At 37.7% G+C, this 18,604-nt stretch overlaps 2 protein-coding genes across 3 annotated transcripts; both read right to left on the reverse strand.

Annotated features, from left to right (window-relative positions):
* Window positions 1-2,496: 2,496 nt before the first annotated feature.
* On the reverse strand, window positions 2,497-9,579 carry LOC113778252 (histone acetyltransferase GCN5-like). Of its 2 annotated transcripts, none has more exons than XM_027323595.1 (12): window positions 8,745-9,579; window positions 8,598-8,662; window positions 8,379-8,459; window positions 7,428-7,499; window positions 6,714-6,926; window positions 6,423-6,522; window positions 5,930-5,998; window positions 5,134-5,188; window positions 4,491-4,600; window positions 3,697-3,790; window positions 2,947-3,088; window positions 2,497-2,869 (listed from the first exon to the last, which is right to left on the reverse strand). In XM_027323595.1, the coding sequence occupies exons 1-12, from the start codon at window positions 9,297-9,299 to the stop codon at window positions 2,803-2,805; spliced, it is 1,623 nt and encodes a 540-aa protein (XP_027179396.1). In that variant the 5' UTR covers window positions 9,300-9,579; the 3' UTR covers window positions 2,497-2,802. The 2 variants fall into 2 exon arrangements, with proteins under 2 accessions (XP_027179396.1, XP_027179389.1); XM_027323588.1 differs by having other exon boundaries at window positions 4,491-4,609; window positions 8,745-9,578.
* A 2,392-nt stretch (window positions 9,580-11,971) lies between these two features.
* LOC113782414 lies at window positions 11,972-17,453 on the reverse strand. The gene is made up of 2 exons (XM_027328309.1): window positions 16,018-17,453; window positions 11,972-12,357 (listed from the first exon to the last, which is right to left on the reverse strand). Exons 1-2 carry the CDS (start codon window positions 16,597-16,599, stop codon window positions 12,328-12,330), a joined length of 612 nt encoding a protein of 203 aa, XP_027184110.1. The 5' UTR covers window positions 16,600-17,453; the 3' UTR covers window positions 11,972-12,327.
* Window positions 17,454-18,604: the final 1,151 nt, after the last annotated feature.

Here is an 18,604-nt window from a genome sequence, read left to right on the forward strand (position 1 = left end):
ATAAAGTAAAGGGCGGTGTTTTAGTGAGAATTTTGTAGCGAAGAGACTTGTCGGAAATTAAAATTTTTTGTATCCGAATTTTCATTTTCAGAGTAATTTTGTCATATCCAAAAAATTACTTAAGACTTCCACACTTTCCTACCCTTTCTGACCAATTTTGGGCAAAAAATTTTCCTTTACATGAAGGGAAATGAAAATCTTTCTAATAAATCTTTTCTTTTCCTTCACATTTTTGCTCCAAAACAATGAAAAAACTTTTATTATCCTTTCAAAGCCTTTCTTTTCATTTCCTTCCACCCAAACTAGCTTGATCTGACTGCATGCTTCTTTTTTCCAGTAATTAACCTAAAAACCCAAAAGTTAGTAACAAATCAACAGGTTTTGTTATCATTTACAAGAAACGCAGAAAGAACAACAGTATGAAAAATATCTGCGAAACACCTACAAGCGAGAAACAAAAATTAATCAGGCCTCAAAAACAATCCATACAACAATCAACCGTCCGCCGTAAACCCATCAAACAAACTACGAACAAAATCAAACGTCGAATAACTGTATACTCAATCAACAACTTTCACTAGAACACGACCAAATTGCTGGTGGTTTAAATTCGATGACATAAGCTTATGACCTCGAGCCCTGACCCAAACAATCACCTTCCAGTTTGAAAGGCACAAAAATTTGCACCAGGATGGAAACAAGAAAATCAAGATTTTAGTTCATAAGTACAACATTGCTTCAAATAGCATTCAACCCACAACCAAGTGCAACTGAGAGCGGTGATTTCATTTCAGAAAACGATACTGCAAAACTTATGTCCATCGGGTTAGGTCCGTACAAAACAGCGCCTTAGTGTTTCTGTTTAATTAAGAAAAGCGAGCGCCACAGAAGCTTGAGGACACAAATCTCACCAGCAAAAGTTGCCCTGCCGATTTGGGGCTTCACCAAAAGGATGATCTCTTGCTCCAAAAGTGAGACCCGTGGTGAATTTAAAAAATGGTGAGAATCCTGATGAAGACGTAGAATCTGTTGTGAGGACGTTAAATAATCGGGTTCGGAAGACAGTACTGGCTTGCAGTTCTCTCTAATTTTCTGGGGAGACGAGAAAATAGCGAAGGGGTAGGATTGTCCTTCGATGTTTATTGGCCATTTATACTAGTGAAAATAAAATTGTAAATTAATTATGACATTTGAATCCTTATGCTATATGATAATGAATGAGTTGTGGTACAAAAATTGTTATGTTATGTGCCTAAAGAAAAACAGTACTCTGTTTATGCACAGATTTGAAAACTAAAAATCAAGTGAGAACCTTTATTTCAACTCGTGAAAGAAGCTTCCATCTTAGTGTCATTTTTAATACAAACTTCGAGCATTCTGGTAGCCAAGTTAGGAAAAAAAAATATTCAATGCCGCACAAATTCATTAGATTTATTTTATTTATTGCAAGTAACAATATAGTAATTGACTGGTGACGTGTAAATGAGAGGTAACAATAATAATAATAATTAAAAACAAAGGTAACATCAATAATGTTCACATAATAATAAAACATAGGTAATCAGTAAATAAATCAATAAAATGCAAAAGACCAATATAATGCTCTACAACCCATTAATTACTATTATTATAATAATTATTGTTGTTTGTGTATAAAAAACTTACAAGTACATTGAACTACCTAAAGTATTCAATTTGTGCTTGTTGTTATCATTTTTTTTAATTAAAAATTGTTATTACATTACTCATTGGTGCATGTAATTTATTTTGGTCACATACTAATAAATTTGTAAGATGAAATAAATTTTTAAAAAATTGCATGCCTAAAAATAAAAGTTTCCTGTGCTCAATGGGGCACGTGCCTCGAATGACTAATAATATATGAATCTGCCATTTGGAAACTCAACGACTACAAATTTACTTAATACGAGTTCCACGAATTATAGCAAATTACCGATGAGCCAAAAGGGGCAATTTGTGTAATTAACCTCTTCCATCCTCCATTCTTATTTAGAGTTTTCACCCGTCTTGAGGTTTTTGGACCTGAGCCATATATAGTTACTTACTGCAGAAGCGAGTTGACAGTTGCCAAAATCAATGTGATGATGGCCGTCTTTCTGGCACCCCCATCACATATAGAGCACGCCAAAAAAAAAGAAAAAAAGGCAGCACTCCGGAATCAAATAGATTACCAGGTGCCAGCTCGCTAGTGTTTACTTCATCAGTCTTATCAACGGACTCCATTGGACTGGCATCAACTTCACGTCTAGCAAAGTATACGTCAGTTAAGAAGAACCACGCTAAAAATAAAAATGCGCAGCCATAATTTCAAAATCAATTTTCCCAAGAAAGCTAATATCTCAGATTTGATAATATATTTCTCCAAATACGGCATAGAAATTATATGTGGCAATGGAAAAAAAATTAAAAACCAAGAGAGCAACGCAACTGACAAAATACAGGAAGGTTGGTGACCCTAACCTTAAAAACAGTTCAAAAATCAAAACAAAATACCTTAAGCAAACATCATATTTGTAAATTCTGACAATGTTAACATTAAGAACTGAATACAACCCATACTAAAATAGTAACTAACTGACAGGTAATTTGGACCAACTAATAGAGGAGTGTCAGAGCAATGTCTTCATTTTTCTCGCGTAAACATGGAAAGATTCTAGACAATTCTATGATGTATAAGAACAATTCAATGTCGCTCATGATACCAGATAAATATGGCTTAACATGCGAATGAAGGAACCAATTTAGTGGTGCTCATATTCTCCTTAAGAATCTGTAAATATGCTATTGTTGAATCTTGCTACCAGATTGGACACCGCCTAGAAACTTGTTCATTACATGTGATTCCAACCTGCAAGTTTGATATATAAGTTAAAGCATGCCCCAAGTGTACCATCCCTGAAAATTAAGGGGAGTGGAGTGCCATGCCTGGTTGCACATTTATAGTAGATCGTCTCAGGAGAGTTGTACGTGCGTGCATTTACAAACATCCTCCTGATATCCGCAACAAACATATCAAGAGTCACGTAATACAGCTCTGATTCTACCCGTTTTGCCATGGCCTTCAAATCTGCAAAGACAGCAATGTACACTGAAGACTCGCAACACTGAGAAATATAATTCTCCAAAGACGGTACAGCAGTTGTAACAATACTAGATGAAATTGCTTTTGTCAACAACTACAGGCAAGTGCAACAAAATGTACAGGGTTTATTAATTAAATACAAGGCTTTCTACTCTATGATATGCCAGGACAAAGAGAAGCAAGGGAAAAGACGGAATGAGATGAAAAAAGATGTCGACCTTCCTGATTCTATATGAACAGAATGACTGCCAGCCACACTATTAACATGGAAATTGGCCATGGAAAATGATAGTAGCTACCTCAAATTAGTCCACATCTGAGAAAGGATAAAGCACAATCACAAGCTTTTTAGTAAAATTTCAGATTTAAATTGAGTCATGAAATATGATGCTTTCCACTATATCTATCTAGCATTAGAGCTGTACAGCTATCAGAGAATCCTAGGTGAATTCACCAGTGATCAAGCAAATATACATGTAACTGAAGAAGCAGGTCAATTTGTATTTTAGAAGGAGACAAGAATCAAAAAACTGAGAGTAAGTATAGAAGAAAATATGTCAAAAGAGGAAGATACTTAATGCAAAAACAGTTACCTATTTGATCTTTAATGATGTCATAATAGTCAGGCACATCTCTTGCATCAACAGGTTCCTTAAACGGCCAAGAATCAGGATGGTCATACATCACCTGCTAAAAAGAAGTAACTAAATTGCATACAATATGAAGGAAGGCACTTGAAAAGCGTAATCTGCAATATTCTCTTTTCTAAGTATGATTCCCCTTGTTTAGGAGTTATATTTTCATTTCATTCTGGGAGGGTCAGTGGAGAGGGAAAAGATGTTGAACTATTTCCAACCATGTTTCTGGCATGACGATAGTCATACCATCCATTGTGAAAAGAGAAAATGGTAACAAAGCCACAAGTCTCTTCTCGTCAAATGTTATACCTTCCTGAGAAGGGGAGAAGAGGAAACTCTCCCATCCATTCCCCATTCCACAAAAGAGAAGGCACAGCTGATCTTAAATGATATCACAACAGATTTCACAATGAAGACAAAATGGAATCTTAGAGCATCCTATACTTTTCAAGAACCAAATGGCAATTAAATAATGACTGCTCTAAGCCGCTAATTTGATGTGAAAGTTCATGAAGTCACTCGTACATTTCATTGAAATGCATAAATGCCAATTATTTAAGATATTTGATCATTAACACTAAGAAAATACAAAGGATTCTCTCATTATGTTTCAATACACTTCGCAGGATCCTCCTATACAAGTTGACTTCACAAGAAAGGAGCTATAACAGCATTAAAAATTTAAACTAGTTAAAGATTTTGAGCAACCAACACTTAAAAAAACAAGTAAAGAATCTTAAGAGAATGACCTTTACAAGTGACCGCATAAATGTAGTCATGGCCTTCTGATGCGAGACACCATCTGTTAAGGAGCTAACCATCTTATACTGAGAATGGCCATACTGATCAGGAGTCCAACCTGCATCTCCTATCACCACCAACAAGTTCAAAGTAAGGATTCTGAAAGGAGTACAGAAAACCGTGCAGTAGCATTGTTAAAAAAAATCTTGACAACAGAACAAAAATGGATAGAGAAGTAAACTAGCAACCTGGTCAGAAGAAAGGACAGTGCGGCAATTTCAGTATGCAGATAACATATGATGCATGCTTGAAATTGGGAAGTAACATCAATGCTGAGTGGGAGACGCACACAATAAGTTGGGGAGAACTTTATTTTACTAATTTCTAAAGCAAATGATGTTATATCAGAAACTGCTCAATTTTGCGCTTCATCAAAATCTTCTAACAAAATAGGAGATGCCAGTTAAAATGGATTTTTTATCAACAAATGTCACATCAATTTGACAAACAACCATGAACTATTTAGTAAATATATCATCAGACAATTACTTGGAGATAAAATATACAATCACTGAAACATTCAGGTTTCCTACTTTAAAGAAAGGATGTTGATGGCCAAGGACCAAAATAATAAAGACAGGAAGAACTTACTCAAGCCAGGTATATCCTCAACTTTGATAGCCTTCTTGGGGATACCAGCTTCCTTCTGCATAAGTCAATTTAGTCATGAATTGTTCCAGAGGTCTGAAAACAAATAGAACATCAAGTTTTGCATTGACAAAGACATCAGAGTGATCAATTTTCTGAATCTAATCCTTTTGTTCCATGCAACATATAATGCAACATTCCCATATGAAGACTTGGGACTGCAACCTTGACATTTTTTATGATGTACCAAGTTTGTCAGAGGACAACATATAGATGTATTACCAAAGACTGACAAATACTCCCATCTCTCTCTCTCTCTCTCTCTCTCACACACACACACACACACACACATTGTCCTATACTCTTTAAAGATTTTATATGCTAACACAGAAACTGTAACTTTTATATACTTTTAATTTTAATCAGTTTCCACTAGTTTCTATCTGACATCTAATGCTCAATCAATTAAGCCATCTTATCAATCCCCAGCATCTCAAGTACACCACGTTTGTTGAAGTTGAGCTGAGTGGGATGACGGAAGCCCCCCAAAAAAAATAAAAAATCATATCCATTACCCTAACAGAATAGCATATAAGATTATTTTCACAGAAAAGGATATGGTAGAAACTTAATCAGCAATAAAGGGGATAGCCCTATAATTTTCTCATACCATGCTTAACCCTACTTCAGTTAGCAAAATCGCTAATAGTTAATTAAGAATGCATAACCACCATATACATATTACAATCACTTAACAAGCACCCAAAAAAAAATCTCAAGTCAAAATGATTACATATACCTTCTGAAAATCAATTGCTTTGTAGACAATATGACAATTAGATAGCTCCCTTATCTTTTCATCAATTGCCTAGCAATTACACAATAGCTTTTGTCAGTATAAATGAACCTTGAATCAGTTGCTATACTTATAACATTTTCCCCTGCCTTTTTTTCATTTGTGTGTGCGGGCAAGGGGAAGCTGGCAAGGCTGTGACTCGCATTAAAAGAACAAACTATTCCAGTAATAACATTTTCCAGTAAATGAACAAACTATTCCAGTAAATGAACCTTGAATCAGTTGCTATACTTATAACATTTTCCCCTGCCTTTTTTTTCATTTGTGTGTGCGGGCAAGGGGAAGCTGGCAAGGCTGTGACTCGCATTAAAAGAACAAACTATTCCAGTAATTAGATGTACTCTCTGAATAATCTTTAACTCCTTGTACTCATGTTTCACTAGCTTTCAATCTCATCTACAGCATTGTCACACTATGTAAGTTCAGCTCATCTTACCTTTCTCTGCCGGCGTATCATAGTTGACAAATCAGTGTAAGGAAGCTTCGGATCAATTTTGCATTCCATAAGAATCCCTCCATCATAATCCTTAATATACCTGAAATGAGAGAAAACATTATAAATATTTCAAGCTACAGAAGATGGAACTTCTTAACAAATAAAAGCTCAAATGAAAACAAAAAAAAAATAAAATTCTAGAAAGCTCAAGACATCACACTAGAATTATTTATTACTCAAAAAGATAAAAACTAAGCATTTAAATTATGTGAGCAATCGCTATGAAGATACCCATGCCACCGCTCTTTCTCTAGGTAAATCTCCTTTGTGAAGCCCTGTTTGACGAAGTAACCGACAGCATTATTGTCAGCATAAGTTAGAAAGTGAGTTAGCCCATCCACATCGCGTGCATGCTGCTTTAAGTGGTTCATCAGCCTGGTCCCATAGCCCTTAACTTGTTCATCTGCTGTGATTGCACAAAAGGCTATCTCCCCAAACTTCTGGCTATAGAATTTCAATGACAGAGCCAGTGAGAAGTCATCCACCACAACATTCCCAAATGTACAACCAATTATATGATGTTGGCAAAAATATATATGAGAATGCAACCATTTACACAACCAATTATATGATGTTGGCAAAAATAGAAAATCGGGACAAGATAACAAAATAATTCTCAGGAAGATTCATGCAACCTAGAACTGACAGTGAAAAGGTGCAGCAGCTTTCAAATTTTGTCATGCACAATACATAGTGTGCAGTTAAAGAAATGACTCATGGATAGCCCAGACACGTCCATAAGCCACCTCTAGCTCGCCCTTCCCAACTCCCAGAGGAGGAGCACCCATTAAACCAGACAAACCATAATCAGATTAAACATTGCCAATAATTTGATGAACACTTTTGTGTGTGTGCATGACTGTGTGCGTACAAGACCCGATAACAGATGAATCAAAAAGCATTAAGGATATATCGACAACTGAAACTGTTTACATGGAAGCTTACCTCACATAAGGACGGTATGTTATGCCACCAACAACCTGATTACGTCTGATAACCATAACAGATTTGTGGTTTCTGCATATAACGACTAGAATATCAATAATTTGCACCTCAGCTCTTGGAAAGTATGATATGCTACGGTCTTTAAAAGATTAGGTGAAGTCACAATGCTAATTATTAGCACAATTTGTGAAGAAGCAGAGCTACGAATTTCAACTTTACATGCTGCATTGCATTGATCCCAATATGTAGTTAAGAATTCGGTCATCACCAAAAATTACATGCCATATATCAGGAATTAATAGAGTTGCAACATTAACTTTGCAAATAATATTACTGCCTACATGCAAAGCTGAACATCTTAGTTTGACATGGCACGTGCAATTACATCAAACCAATAACTAATATTTTCAATTTAATTCATAAAATGAAATATACTGGTATAACAGTTGTCACCAGGAAATGAAGTACTCAAAAAAAAAAAAAAAAAAAAAACTGACCTCAAGATGAGGTTATTCAGCTTCCTCTAGGAATACTGCAAATCAAAAGCCAGAAAATTTTCTGGATACACCAATCTATTTTGCCTTAACTACAATAACAACACCTTGATACCAATAAAAAAGCTGATAATAGAAATCTTAGAAATTACAGAATCAAGTGAATGACCAAAATAACCTTAAACCTTAAAACAAAGAAAACTAATCAACACAGTATTAGCCTGAAGTATGACTCTAACGAAGATACCAGAAAATTTTTTCACAGGCGTGCATGGCAGTTGAGACAATAAGGAGAGTGTCTTTAAATTTTTTCCCTGCTTCTCAACAATATATAGACTGCACTAATATTCTAAGCTATATTGCATGCACAAAGAAGTGTATGCTCAACACAAAACCATGCCGAAACATTGAGAGCAGAGGCTAAAATGAAACATTTTAAGAAACTGAGGAGCCAGACCTGTCCATCACAAGACGAACAATATATTCCTTAGGCATGTTAGGCAGTTGCCTGGCAAATATATTCTTCAACCCTATCAACCTGCCATGAACAAAAAGAATGTACTACATTATACTTTAGATGACCAGTTTATAGATTAATTCATTCATATCTAAAGATGCAAAATTTACAGGACAAGACAGTGGAATTAACATCATTCCAGTGAAGAGAAATAGATACCAAACCATATGCTCATCAGTACCATCATTCGACACGCATACAAACTTCAGCATTCCTGATTCCTCCTACAAAATTTAAATCACCAACTTTATCAAGTCAGCATTTAAACCAAAATTATAACAAAACAGGCTACAACAGAAAACTTACTTCTCTCTTCAAACTCTCCTCTCTTGCACTATAAGCCCCGCTTGTTTGTATATTATCTGTAAGAATATTCTTCGCTACCTCATCCTTCACCCCAGTACCAGGAGCAGAACCAACACCAGCAGAATTTGCAGCATTGAAAGAGGCGCCACCGTTGCCACCATCTTTCGCCATCTCGGAGGGCTCAACTTTGACGGAGTTCTCAGTCTTGAGTTTGGTATTCCTCGCTAGGGGTGGCACGCTGGTCTCTAGCCTCGAGGCCGTAAAATTCCTCATGGAGGAATTATCATACTCCTCCTCTTCATCGTCAACCACCTCCTCGGACTCGTCGTCGGAATCGGAGTCCGCGCCTCGTGCACTGATGCTTTCTAAGTCGTCGTTGGATGTCAGTGCTCCGTCGCGCGTATCGGAGAACGAGGAAGGGAATGGCGGTGCGTGATCGTCAGACGCCAGCTTGCGCTTGTGGATGGATGACGTAGCTGAGGCCGATGCAGAGTGTGACGGAGACGCCGACTGTGAGCTACGAGAACGGACCGGCGCTGTTAAGTGACTGTCCATTGCTTTTAATTGATGGTTCAGATAAGTTATCAATATTGATTTTGCTTGGATTTTATGAAAATCAGAAACTCAGATAAAGGAATTGAAGTTCAGGATCGAGTTGGCAACAGACGAATTGCGTAATTTTGAAGCTCGTTACTGAAAAATAGGGGGTTTTTTTCCTCTTTTTTGGATCGAGGTAGGGTTCCCGGGGTTGTTCCTGTCCCCGCCAGTGTCCACTCAACTGTCCACCTGAGTACGGAAGCTGGCACTTCAGACCAGAGAAATGTCGTGCCGCAGCGGATACTGGATTCTGTGGCTAAATGCGAATATATCACCTATACGTCGTCGTAACGACGCGTCCCAACACATGCTTGACAATTCAAGAATGCTGGATCGTGCGTGGATAAGAAGCCCTATTATCGTTAGACTTTAGGCTCCATTTGATAATATGAATACTCAAACAGTTAATTTGCTTAATTTTAAACACTGCAAACAAATATATAAATATATGAATTTTAATATTAAATTTATTTATATTATTTGATAAACATCTATAATTGAGTGCTTAATAAACTAAATTGTAAGATTTTGCTGTTCTATCTTTTTATCCAAAAAAAAATAGAACTTATGATTTAATTAGTTTAAAATTATTAGATATGAAAATGATAATAATTATTTTTAAATCAAATTAATATAAAAGATGAAATATATTCTTATACTATATAAGAATGAGTTGTGACCAAAAAAAGATTTGAATTTCAACTACATGAATGGAGGTTTTTTGGGAATGTGAAATGTTATATAGTTTTTTAAAAATTTTTGGTACAACTGAGAACAACATATGTTTAAGTATATTTATCGAAATGCTCTTATTTTGGTACATTTAAAATTTTGATTTATGGAGATATCTAGTTATTTCTGGAATATAAAATTATTTTGCAACCGTTTTTGCATTGAGTACATATAAGCTTATGTGTTCGTTTAATTATTGAAATGATGTTATAGACATATTTAATTGAAATGTTGCTTTTGTTGTGCAATTAACACAAAAATATATTAACATATTGTGCAATTAACACGTTACTATAACTTCCCGTTGAAGAATATTTTTTTGTTTGAAATAACTTATGTCTGCTCTTGAGCGATTTTCAACTGACATCTATAAGGGTCTTTTGGGAATAGTAAATTTGTAAAAATATTAATAAAGTAAAATATATAAGTATATGTTATAATTAGAATATACTATTATTAGTTTTATCATATTTGATGATCTTTTTTTTCAAAATGTACTATTATTTGTTCAATGAAAAATCTTCAATACCAAACACCAATGCAATGCGATGCGCGATAACACCCGTGCAATGCATGAGCACTCCCCCCTAGTTATAAGAAATAAAATTGAGATTGGTGAATATGGTAGCAGCAGATAAAAAAGCATGAGAGGAAAAAAATGAAAATTATGAAAGAGTAGAAAGATGAAAAACAATAAAATTATGACAGAATAAAAAGATGTGAAGAGTATGAAAAAACTGTGAAAGTCATTAAATAAGAAGAATAGAAAAATAGAAAGCCGTTAGATAGAAAATATGAGATTGTTTAATTAAATAAGAATTTTGAATATAATTAACAAACAATGATAGATTTTGTGGAAAAGATAAAATGATTGAAATAAATGTGTTGATTCTAATCAGAATTAAACATTCAGTTATGATTCTCATGCTGAAAAAATACACAAGTTCATCACCACTTAATGATTTCAGCAAATGAATTTTTATTTTTCAAACATCTAAAATTTTTCAATGTATGAAAAAAGTTCGATTTCAACACTTTTTCATGTTGTATCAAACAAATCCTTAGATTGACAAAATTTTAGGAAAAAAAAAATCAAACGAAATGCAAGGGCAAATAAAACATTCAGTTCCCTACTTTTTGGGCCATGGATAACTTAATGACTCTTGTCCTACTCTCAGTCTATAACAATAGTGTATTTTTCCCCAACCATCTCTATATTTTTACTCTTTTTTTCCTTTTATCTTGATTTAAATAGTCACCCCTCCACTTTTTTCAAATTGAAAGTGAGTTCTGAATTTAACAAGCATTTCCAATATAGCCATATAAGAAAGGTTTATTTGACATTACCCAAAAAAATTACATAAATTGAAGTAATATTCAGACTAAACTATTTTTTTTTATTATTATTATTGTGATAGACCTCAAGAAAAAAATATTGGAATTTGTTGGGCAATACATATACTACAGTTATGGCGATCTTTGTATAGGATGTATTCTTTCGTAGTCACGAAAATTTAATAATTCTTATTTTGATAATTGCAAACTAATATATCTAAATCATTGTATGGGGGAAAAAAACATTTGCAAAAATAGTTTTGAAGCTTGCAAGTAGAATCCTCAATTTATTATACGAGTAACTTCATGGTATTGGTACCTCAATTGATTAGACGGGTAGAATCCTCAATTGGTACCTCAATTCATGGTATTAGACAGGTAGAATCCTCAATTGATTGAAACATTAAACTCGAAGGAGGTGGAGAAAAAGAACTATATGGTGGATAAAAGAGGAAATAACTACAGGGGGACCATACGCAGAACTGAGGAAATACGCAGCAATGGTAATTTATCTTGACCATGTGAATATGCAATTGACGTTTCCTAAATGTTTGGACTTTGAATAGATTCATTAGATTCCTACAACAACTTCCAGAAATACAAACCATTTCCATAGTTACATCGTGTATAAAATGGTGTTCTGCTAACTTTATAGTATATAAAATCTAAAGTAATTGGTTGGGATTTTTTTTTGTGGTGAAAACGGCGTAATATATAGAAAGCAATCAAAAGTTCCCCTAGCTATTACAGCAAAGTCCTAATGCTACGGGGATAACAGATGCCCCTGGTGTCCTCATCAAAAGCAAAAAGGAGTTTTTGAGGACATGATTCAAAAATCACAAAGTTCTGATCCAGCTTGCTACCCAATTTTGCTAAGACATCTGCACATCTATTAGCCTCACGGTAAACATGCCTGAGTTTAACATGTTGGAGCTGCGAAAGCAGGCATCTGCAGTCCATGATAATTGGATGGAAAAGATGATCAGAATTCACAGAAGAGTTTAGGAGAGAAATTACATCAGCACAATCAACTTCAACTTCTAAGCAGGGGATTTTTAGCGCAAAAGCATGTTGGAGTCTATCTCTAACTCCCCATAGTTCAACTAGAATGTTAGACGCGATGCCTAACTTTATACTATAACCCTTAATCCAACAGCTGGAGGAGTCGCGAAAGATCCCCCCAGCATCTGCTATACCGGGATTATTGAGGGCAGAGCCATCAGAGTTGAGTTTAATCAAGCCACAAGGTGGAGGAATCCATCTTACCAGTACTTGGGATTTCTTGTAAGGAATGGAATGAGTTTGTGAGCCTAGAGTTGTGAATTCGACAGCCAGGTTTATACACCACTTCAAAGGATTTGAGACTAATTTGTGAGGTTCGAAAATTTTCTGGTTGCAAGTGTTCCAGATCACCCAAAGAGCAAAAATGCATAAGACTCCCCAAGGAATAGAGGGAAAAAGGGATGAGGAAGGGTCAGTATAGATTTTTTTGAGCCAGCTTATGAAAGGGAGATGGTTTATATTGTGGAGCCAACGTGGTTTAAGACCTGTCCAGAAGTGTACTGCTGAATTACATTTCCTAAGGGTATGATCTATGTCTTCACAGTGCAAGGAACAAAACTGACAAGTGTTATCTGGAAGAATATTCCTTTGATGGAGTAGATGTCTAGTGGCTAGTCTGTCGTGGTTCGCTAACCAGATGAAGAACCTGATTCTGTTTGGGACTTGGAGAGTCCAAATCCAGTTAAAAGAGAGAGTAGAGGGAAGTGGAGCATTCACTTTGGCATTGAAGGCTAGATCATAGGCTGATTTTAGTTGGAAGTTGCTGTCAATGGAGGGACTCTATTTGAGGCAGTCTTCTGAGATAACATGGTGGGATTTAGGTATGAATAGTATTAAACTAGAGATTTCATGTGGAAGGCAAAAGGACAAGAGATCTAAATTCCATCCTCTATTGGTGTCAAAGAGATCAGCCACTCGAAGATCTTCTTTATATCTGTGTAGGGGTCCCTGAATAAAGGATCTAAGGCTAGATGTTGTGAACCAGTTACTAGTCCAGACTTTTAGAGATAAACCATTTCCAACATTCTATCCCAGCCCTCGTTCAATAATGTCTTTTCCTACTTTAAGGTTTCTGAGGTTGATAGAACCTGTAGAGGAAGTAAAGAGAAGCCTATTTTGTGCCAGGGATTGGGTTTTGTCAAGGTAGAGATCCGAAAGAATGTTCACCCAGGGTTTGAGAGAGCCTTTTAATAAATACCGCCCCATTTTAGAGAGGCCAGCCTTGTTAAGAAGCAAAGTTTGCCTGAGCCCCAAACCCTCTTGGGGTTTCTTGAGGGTAATAGTGTCCCAATTTAGTAGGTGAATTTTCCTCTTGCCAGAGGTAGATCCCTACAGAAAATTTCGTTGTTCCCTATCAATGGCTTGGCAAATATTCTTTGGGATAGAAGCCGCCTGAAAGAAATAAGTTGGAATGAAGGAAATGCACTGTTGGAGTATAACTTTCCTTCCTGCTAAAGATAGAAGGTTGGCTTTCCATCCTTGCAATTTTTTCTGCACTTTTTCAAGTAAGAACTGGAAGGACTTGATGGGTGATTTGCGAAGTGTGATGGGAAACTCCAGGTATTTGCCTAAGTCATTTGTGGAGCTAATACTAAGAGTATTGGAAATGGTGATTTTTGTGAGAGGGTCAGTGTTAGGAGAGAAAAGGAGTTTTGACTTAAAGAGGTTGGTTTGGAGACCAGAAATGGAGAAAAACTGGTCTAGCACACTCTTGACAGAATTGATAGGTTATGCATCTGTGCTAGAGAAAAGAATTATGTCATCTGCAAATAGGCAGTGTGATAAGGAGTGGCCAGTTCTACCAAATTTCAGGGGTTTCCACCGTTTATCTTCAACTTCCTGATTGATGGATAGGGAAAGATATTCCATGTAGAGAATAAAGATATAGGGGGAAAGGGGGTCTCCTTGACGAATACCCCTAGAGGGTACAAAGTAAGAGGAAGGAGTGCCATTGTAAAGGATGGCAAATCTGGTTGAAGAAACGCAATGTATAATGAGGGATATAATGGTTGTGGAGAGTTCAAATAATCGAAGGACTTGCTGAATAAAATCTCATTCAAGGTGATCATAGGCTTTGTGAAGGTCTAGTTTAATAGCACAGACACCCCACTTACCTTTCTTCCTATTGATTCTATGAATAGCTTCTTGGACAAGAATCACGTTGTCTGTCCTACATCTTGAAGGAATGAAGCTTGTTTGAAGGGGGGAAATGATGGAGGCAAGTGTGGGTCTAAGCTTATTGACTAGGACCTTAGCTAGAATCTTGTAGCTAGAGTTGCAGAGTCCTATGGGTTGAAATTGGTTTAATGTATTCGGCTGATCTGTTTTGGGGATGAGGCAAATATGCGTGTCATTCACTCCTGGAGGAGTGGATTTAGAGCAAAAGCCTCAAGGATGAATTTGGTGATGGAGGGGGCAAGAGTGGTCCAGTATTTTTGGAAGAAAAACAGGTGGAAGCCATTTGGTCTAGGACTCTTGAAAGGTTTCATATCAAAAACGGCCTGCTTGATTTCTAATTCAATTGGGACATTACTGATAGAGGATTTGAGTTCGGGAGACAACACGGGGCCTGGGAAAGGGAAAGGCTCAGGATGCAAAGGGGAGTGTGATTTTGAGGAAGTAAAGATGTTTGTAAAAAAAGAGAAAATATGGTTTTGAATATCTTGGGATTTGTGAGCCAGATATTGTCACTGGTTTTGAGAGAAAGAATCTTGTTTCTTCTTCTTCTGAGCAGCGTAGTGGTTTAGAGAAATTTAATATTGAGGTCATTTGCTAGAGAATGATCTATCCTCACTTTCATGAGCCAAAGAAGTTTTTCTTGGTTAAGGATATCCATGTACTGATTAGAGAGATCTTTCTCCAGGCTAGCAAGAAAGGTTGAGGAGTGAGATTGAAGAGATCTCTCGATCCCTAGCAGACGAGCTAAGAGGTTTTTCTTTTTCCAGAGTATGTTGTCAAAATTTTTTTTACTCCAGCTCTTTAACTTAAAAAAGAAGACCGAGAGATCGTCTGAAATGGGAGTAGGAGGACCAATCCAGGCTTCTCTAACCACGTTGGAAAAATCAAGATGAGCCATCCAGAATCTTTCGAGTTTGAAGGAGTGGAAAGGGCGAGGTGAGGATTCAGGGTTCAAATTGATTAATACAGGATAATGGTCAGAGTGTACCCTGATTAGGTGAGAAACTAGTGCTTAGGGAAAGAGAGCTTTCCAATCCGGGTTACAGAAGGCCCTATCTATCCTCTCATAGATAAAGCCCAGATTCTGTTTAAAACAATTCCAAGTATACTTTGGCCCAGTAAATCCCAAGTCCAGCATATTACAAGAGTCAATAATAGATTTAAAAGCAGAGGATCTAGTTCTACTAACCGGGCAACCCCTTTTTTTATTATTAGAAGAGAGCAGTTCATTAAAATCCCCTAGCCAGAACCAGGGACAACTATGTTGCATGGCAAAATTGTAAAGTTCATTCCAAAGTACAGTTCTTTCATGCATACGTGGACTAGCATAGATCCCACTTAAAATCTAAGGAGGAGAGTTTGGATTTACCTGAATAAAGGCATGGATCACTTGAGAGAGGTTTGAGATGGGGTTCAAAATGATGTCAGCTTTGTTCCAAAGTATCCACATGCCACCACGAAAGCCGATTGCATCTACTACAGTGAAGTTGTCAAAAGGCAGGTTGCTGCAAATTTCTCTGGTTCTCTCACCATGGAGTTTCATTTCCACCAAAATTGCTATGCCCGGATGGTGCTTTTGCACCAACTGGAGAAAATGATTTCTGAACCCCGGGTGGCCTGTTCCTCTAACATTCCATAGGAGAATCTTCATGGAATCTGGGAAGGGGTTCTGCATCATGGGCTCTGGAGGACTCAGAGCTCTGGTACGGTGACTGGAGTTGCCATCGTATATATTGTCTGGAAAGCTTAGCTCCCGGTTGAACCCTGGTCTTAGTACCAGTGAGTGGTCTCGAGACTCTGGGCTTAGCAATTCTATGCTAGTTAGAAAGATTTTTATGACTAAGACCTCTCTTACGGGCGAGATGATAGTGACTGAGCTTGGACAGTCTTGCAGGGTAACCGATAAGGGAGATATGGAGAGAGTTTCCCTTCGAGTTTCTGGAGTTGGCATTTGACTTTGTTCTGCACCTTGGTTTGAGGCCGTGACTTCCCGGACACCTTGTCCCAATTAATTCCTCGGTGGGTTCGCAGTTTGATTGTTCCTCCATCTCCAGGCGCGTTGGTGAGTTTGGCTGGGTGGTGGATATCCGTTTCTTGAAAATTGACCGAAGTTGTTTGAGGGACGAGTTTGGTTGTGTTGGCCAAGATGGCTTCTGTCGCGCCCTCTTCACAGAGCTTGGTTCCTTCTCGCTATACGCTCTTCTGGATCGAGGTCTATTATGTATGCTATTCTTGTTTGGGTTGCCTAAATCTGGATCCTTCTCAGACTGTGTTGATCCCGGGACTGTTGAACATCCTCTCGCGAAAAGTATGGGTTTAGAAAGAGGAGTGGGTCGATGACGCGGTGTGAGCAAATTAGTTCCTATTTCTCGTCCCGATAGAGATGGTTGAGCTGGAGAGGTTGGGGAAGTAGGGGTTGAGGAAGGTTGTAGTGTGGTTGAAACAGTTAGTGGCTCCTGTTTTGCTGGGTGTGCGGATAGGGGTGGAAGTGACGAGGGGACAACCTTGTCCTTCAAAGCAAGGGGGTGGAGGGGCGGGAATCTATCGGCGAAAGTTGGGAGAGGAAGTTTGGATGAGTTTGGCAAGTGAGGCGATTCAGGTGTGGAGCGGTTTCTGGCTTGTGTGGGTTTTGAAGAGGCTATGAGAGAGGAGTTGTGAGAAATTGTGCTCCTAAAGGCAGAGAGCCCATCTGTGTCTTCGAAAGGAACAAGATTTTCATTGCCATTTTGATGAATAGAATTCTTTGGTCGCCTTGTTTGGTAGATCGAAGAAGCCAGAGGTTCACTAGGAGGGAAAATATGGAGAGAGAGAGGGGATCCTGGATGGTATTAGATTTATTGGGGGTTGGAGAAAAAGCATCTAGGTCTAAGACCTACTTGAGAGGTGAAAAAGGGTTTGGGTCCCTCTTATCTGAGAGAAGAGGTTTCTTCTTCCAAGAAGTTCTGACTTTAGGATTTGACAAAAGGGCCGCATTAAAATTATTATGGCAGGGTTGACCAGGAGTCTTGGCCTTTAAGAGGTGGTTTGAATTTGAAAGAAATAGCCCGAGATGGTGGGTGATGTTTGTTTCCCAGAGCTGTTCTCCTGGATTTGGTCGGAATGTGTGACCATGGTCCCGGTCCTTATGACTTTGCCGGTGTCGCAGCTTGTAGTAGGGGAAGTTTTGTGCAGTAGGCTTGGTCATGGCCCAATTTGCCACAACAGGAACAAAAGGATAAGCTTTCTACTAGAATCGGTTGGATGTAACTATCCAACACAATGGTTGTGGGTATGGGATCAGTAAGATCCACTTCGATGCATAATCTACACATAATCTAGCAAACCATCCTCTTTCGGTGTTTGCTGTTATAGCATCAATCTTGATTAATTTGCCAATCTTGTTACCAATGAGGCTGAGAGCTTCTGCATCATAGAATTCGAGAGGAAGGCCTGGGAGTCGGATCCAAAGAGTTGTGGTCATTGATGTAGCTTCCAAAGCGTTGAAAAACGGGCATCACTTTCTGATGGTGATGAAGGTTTTGTTGATGAACCATGGTCCCCCAGTTAGTATTTTATGATAGTTCTCCGGATTTGAAAATTTGGTTGCAAAGTAGTCTCTACCGAGATCCAGTGTTGAGAATGGGCCTGCAGTTTTCCAGATGCGCCTAATGCTTAGATCAAAATACTTGAAACACAGACTTTTCCCCAAAGGTTTCACTACGAGGGTAAGATTCCAAGGAGTCCTAAATCTTTCTCAGAGTGAGTCTGGAAAGTATATGGATAGTGTATTAGAGCCAGCGTCAGTAGACATATGGTTTGAGATGTTTGCAGCAAGGGAGGGGTTGACATTTGTTGCTTCGACAGGGTGCGGGGTATTAAACTCAATCTGTAATGAGTTTAAGAGTTGGTCTTTGAAAGACTTTGGATACGGGGGTGGCCGGGGTGGAGGTAAGGTGTTCGGGCAGGAGAGATGATTT

Source organism: Coffea eugenioides, chromosome 1 (assembly GCF_003713205.1).
Source record: "Coffea eugenioides isolate CCC68of chromosome 1, Ceug_1.0, whole genome shotgun sequence".
Classification (NCBI taxonomy): Eukaryota; Viridiplantae; Streptophyta; class Magnoliopsida; order Gentianales; family Rubiaceae; genus Coffea; species Coffea eugenioides.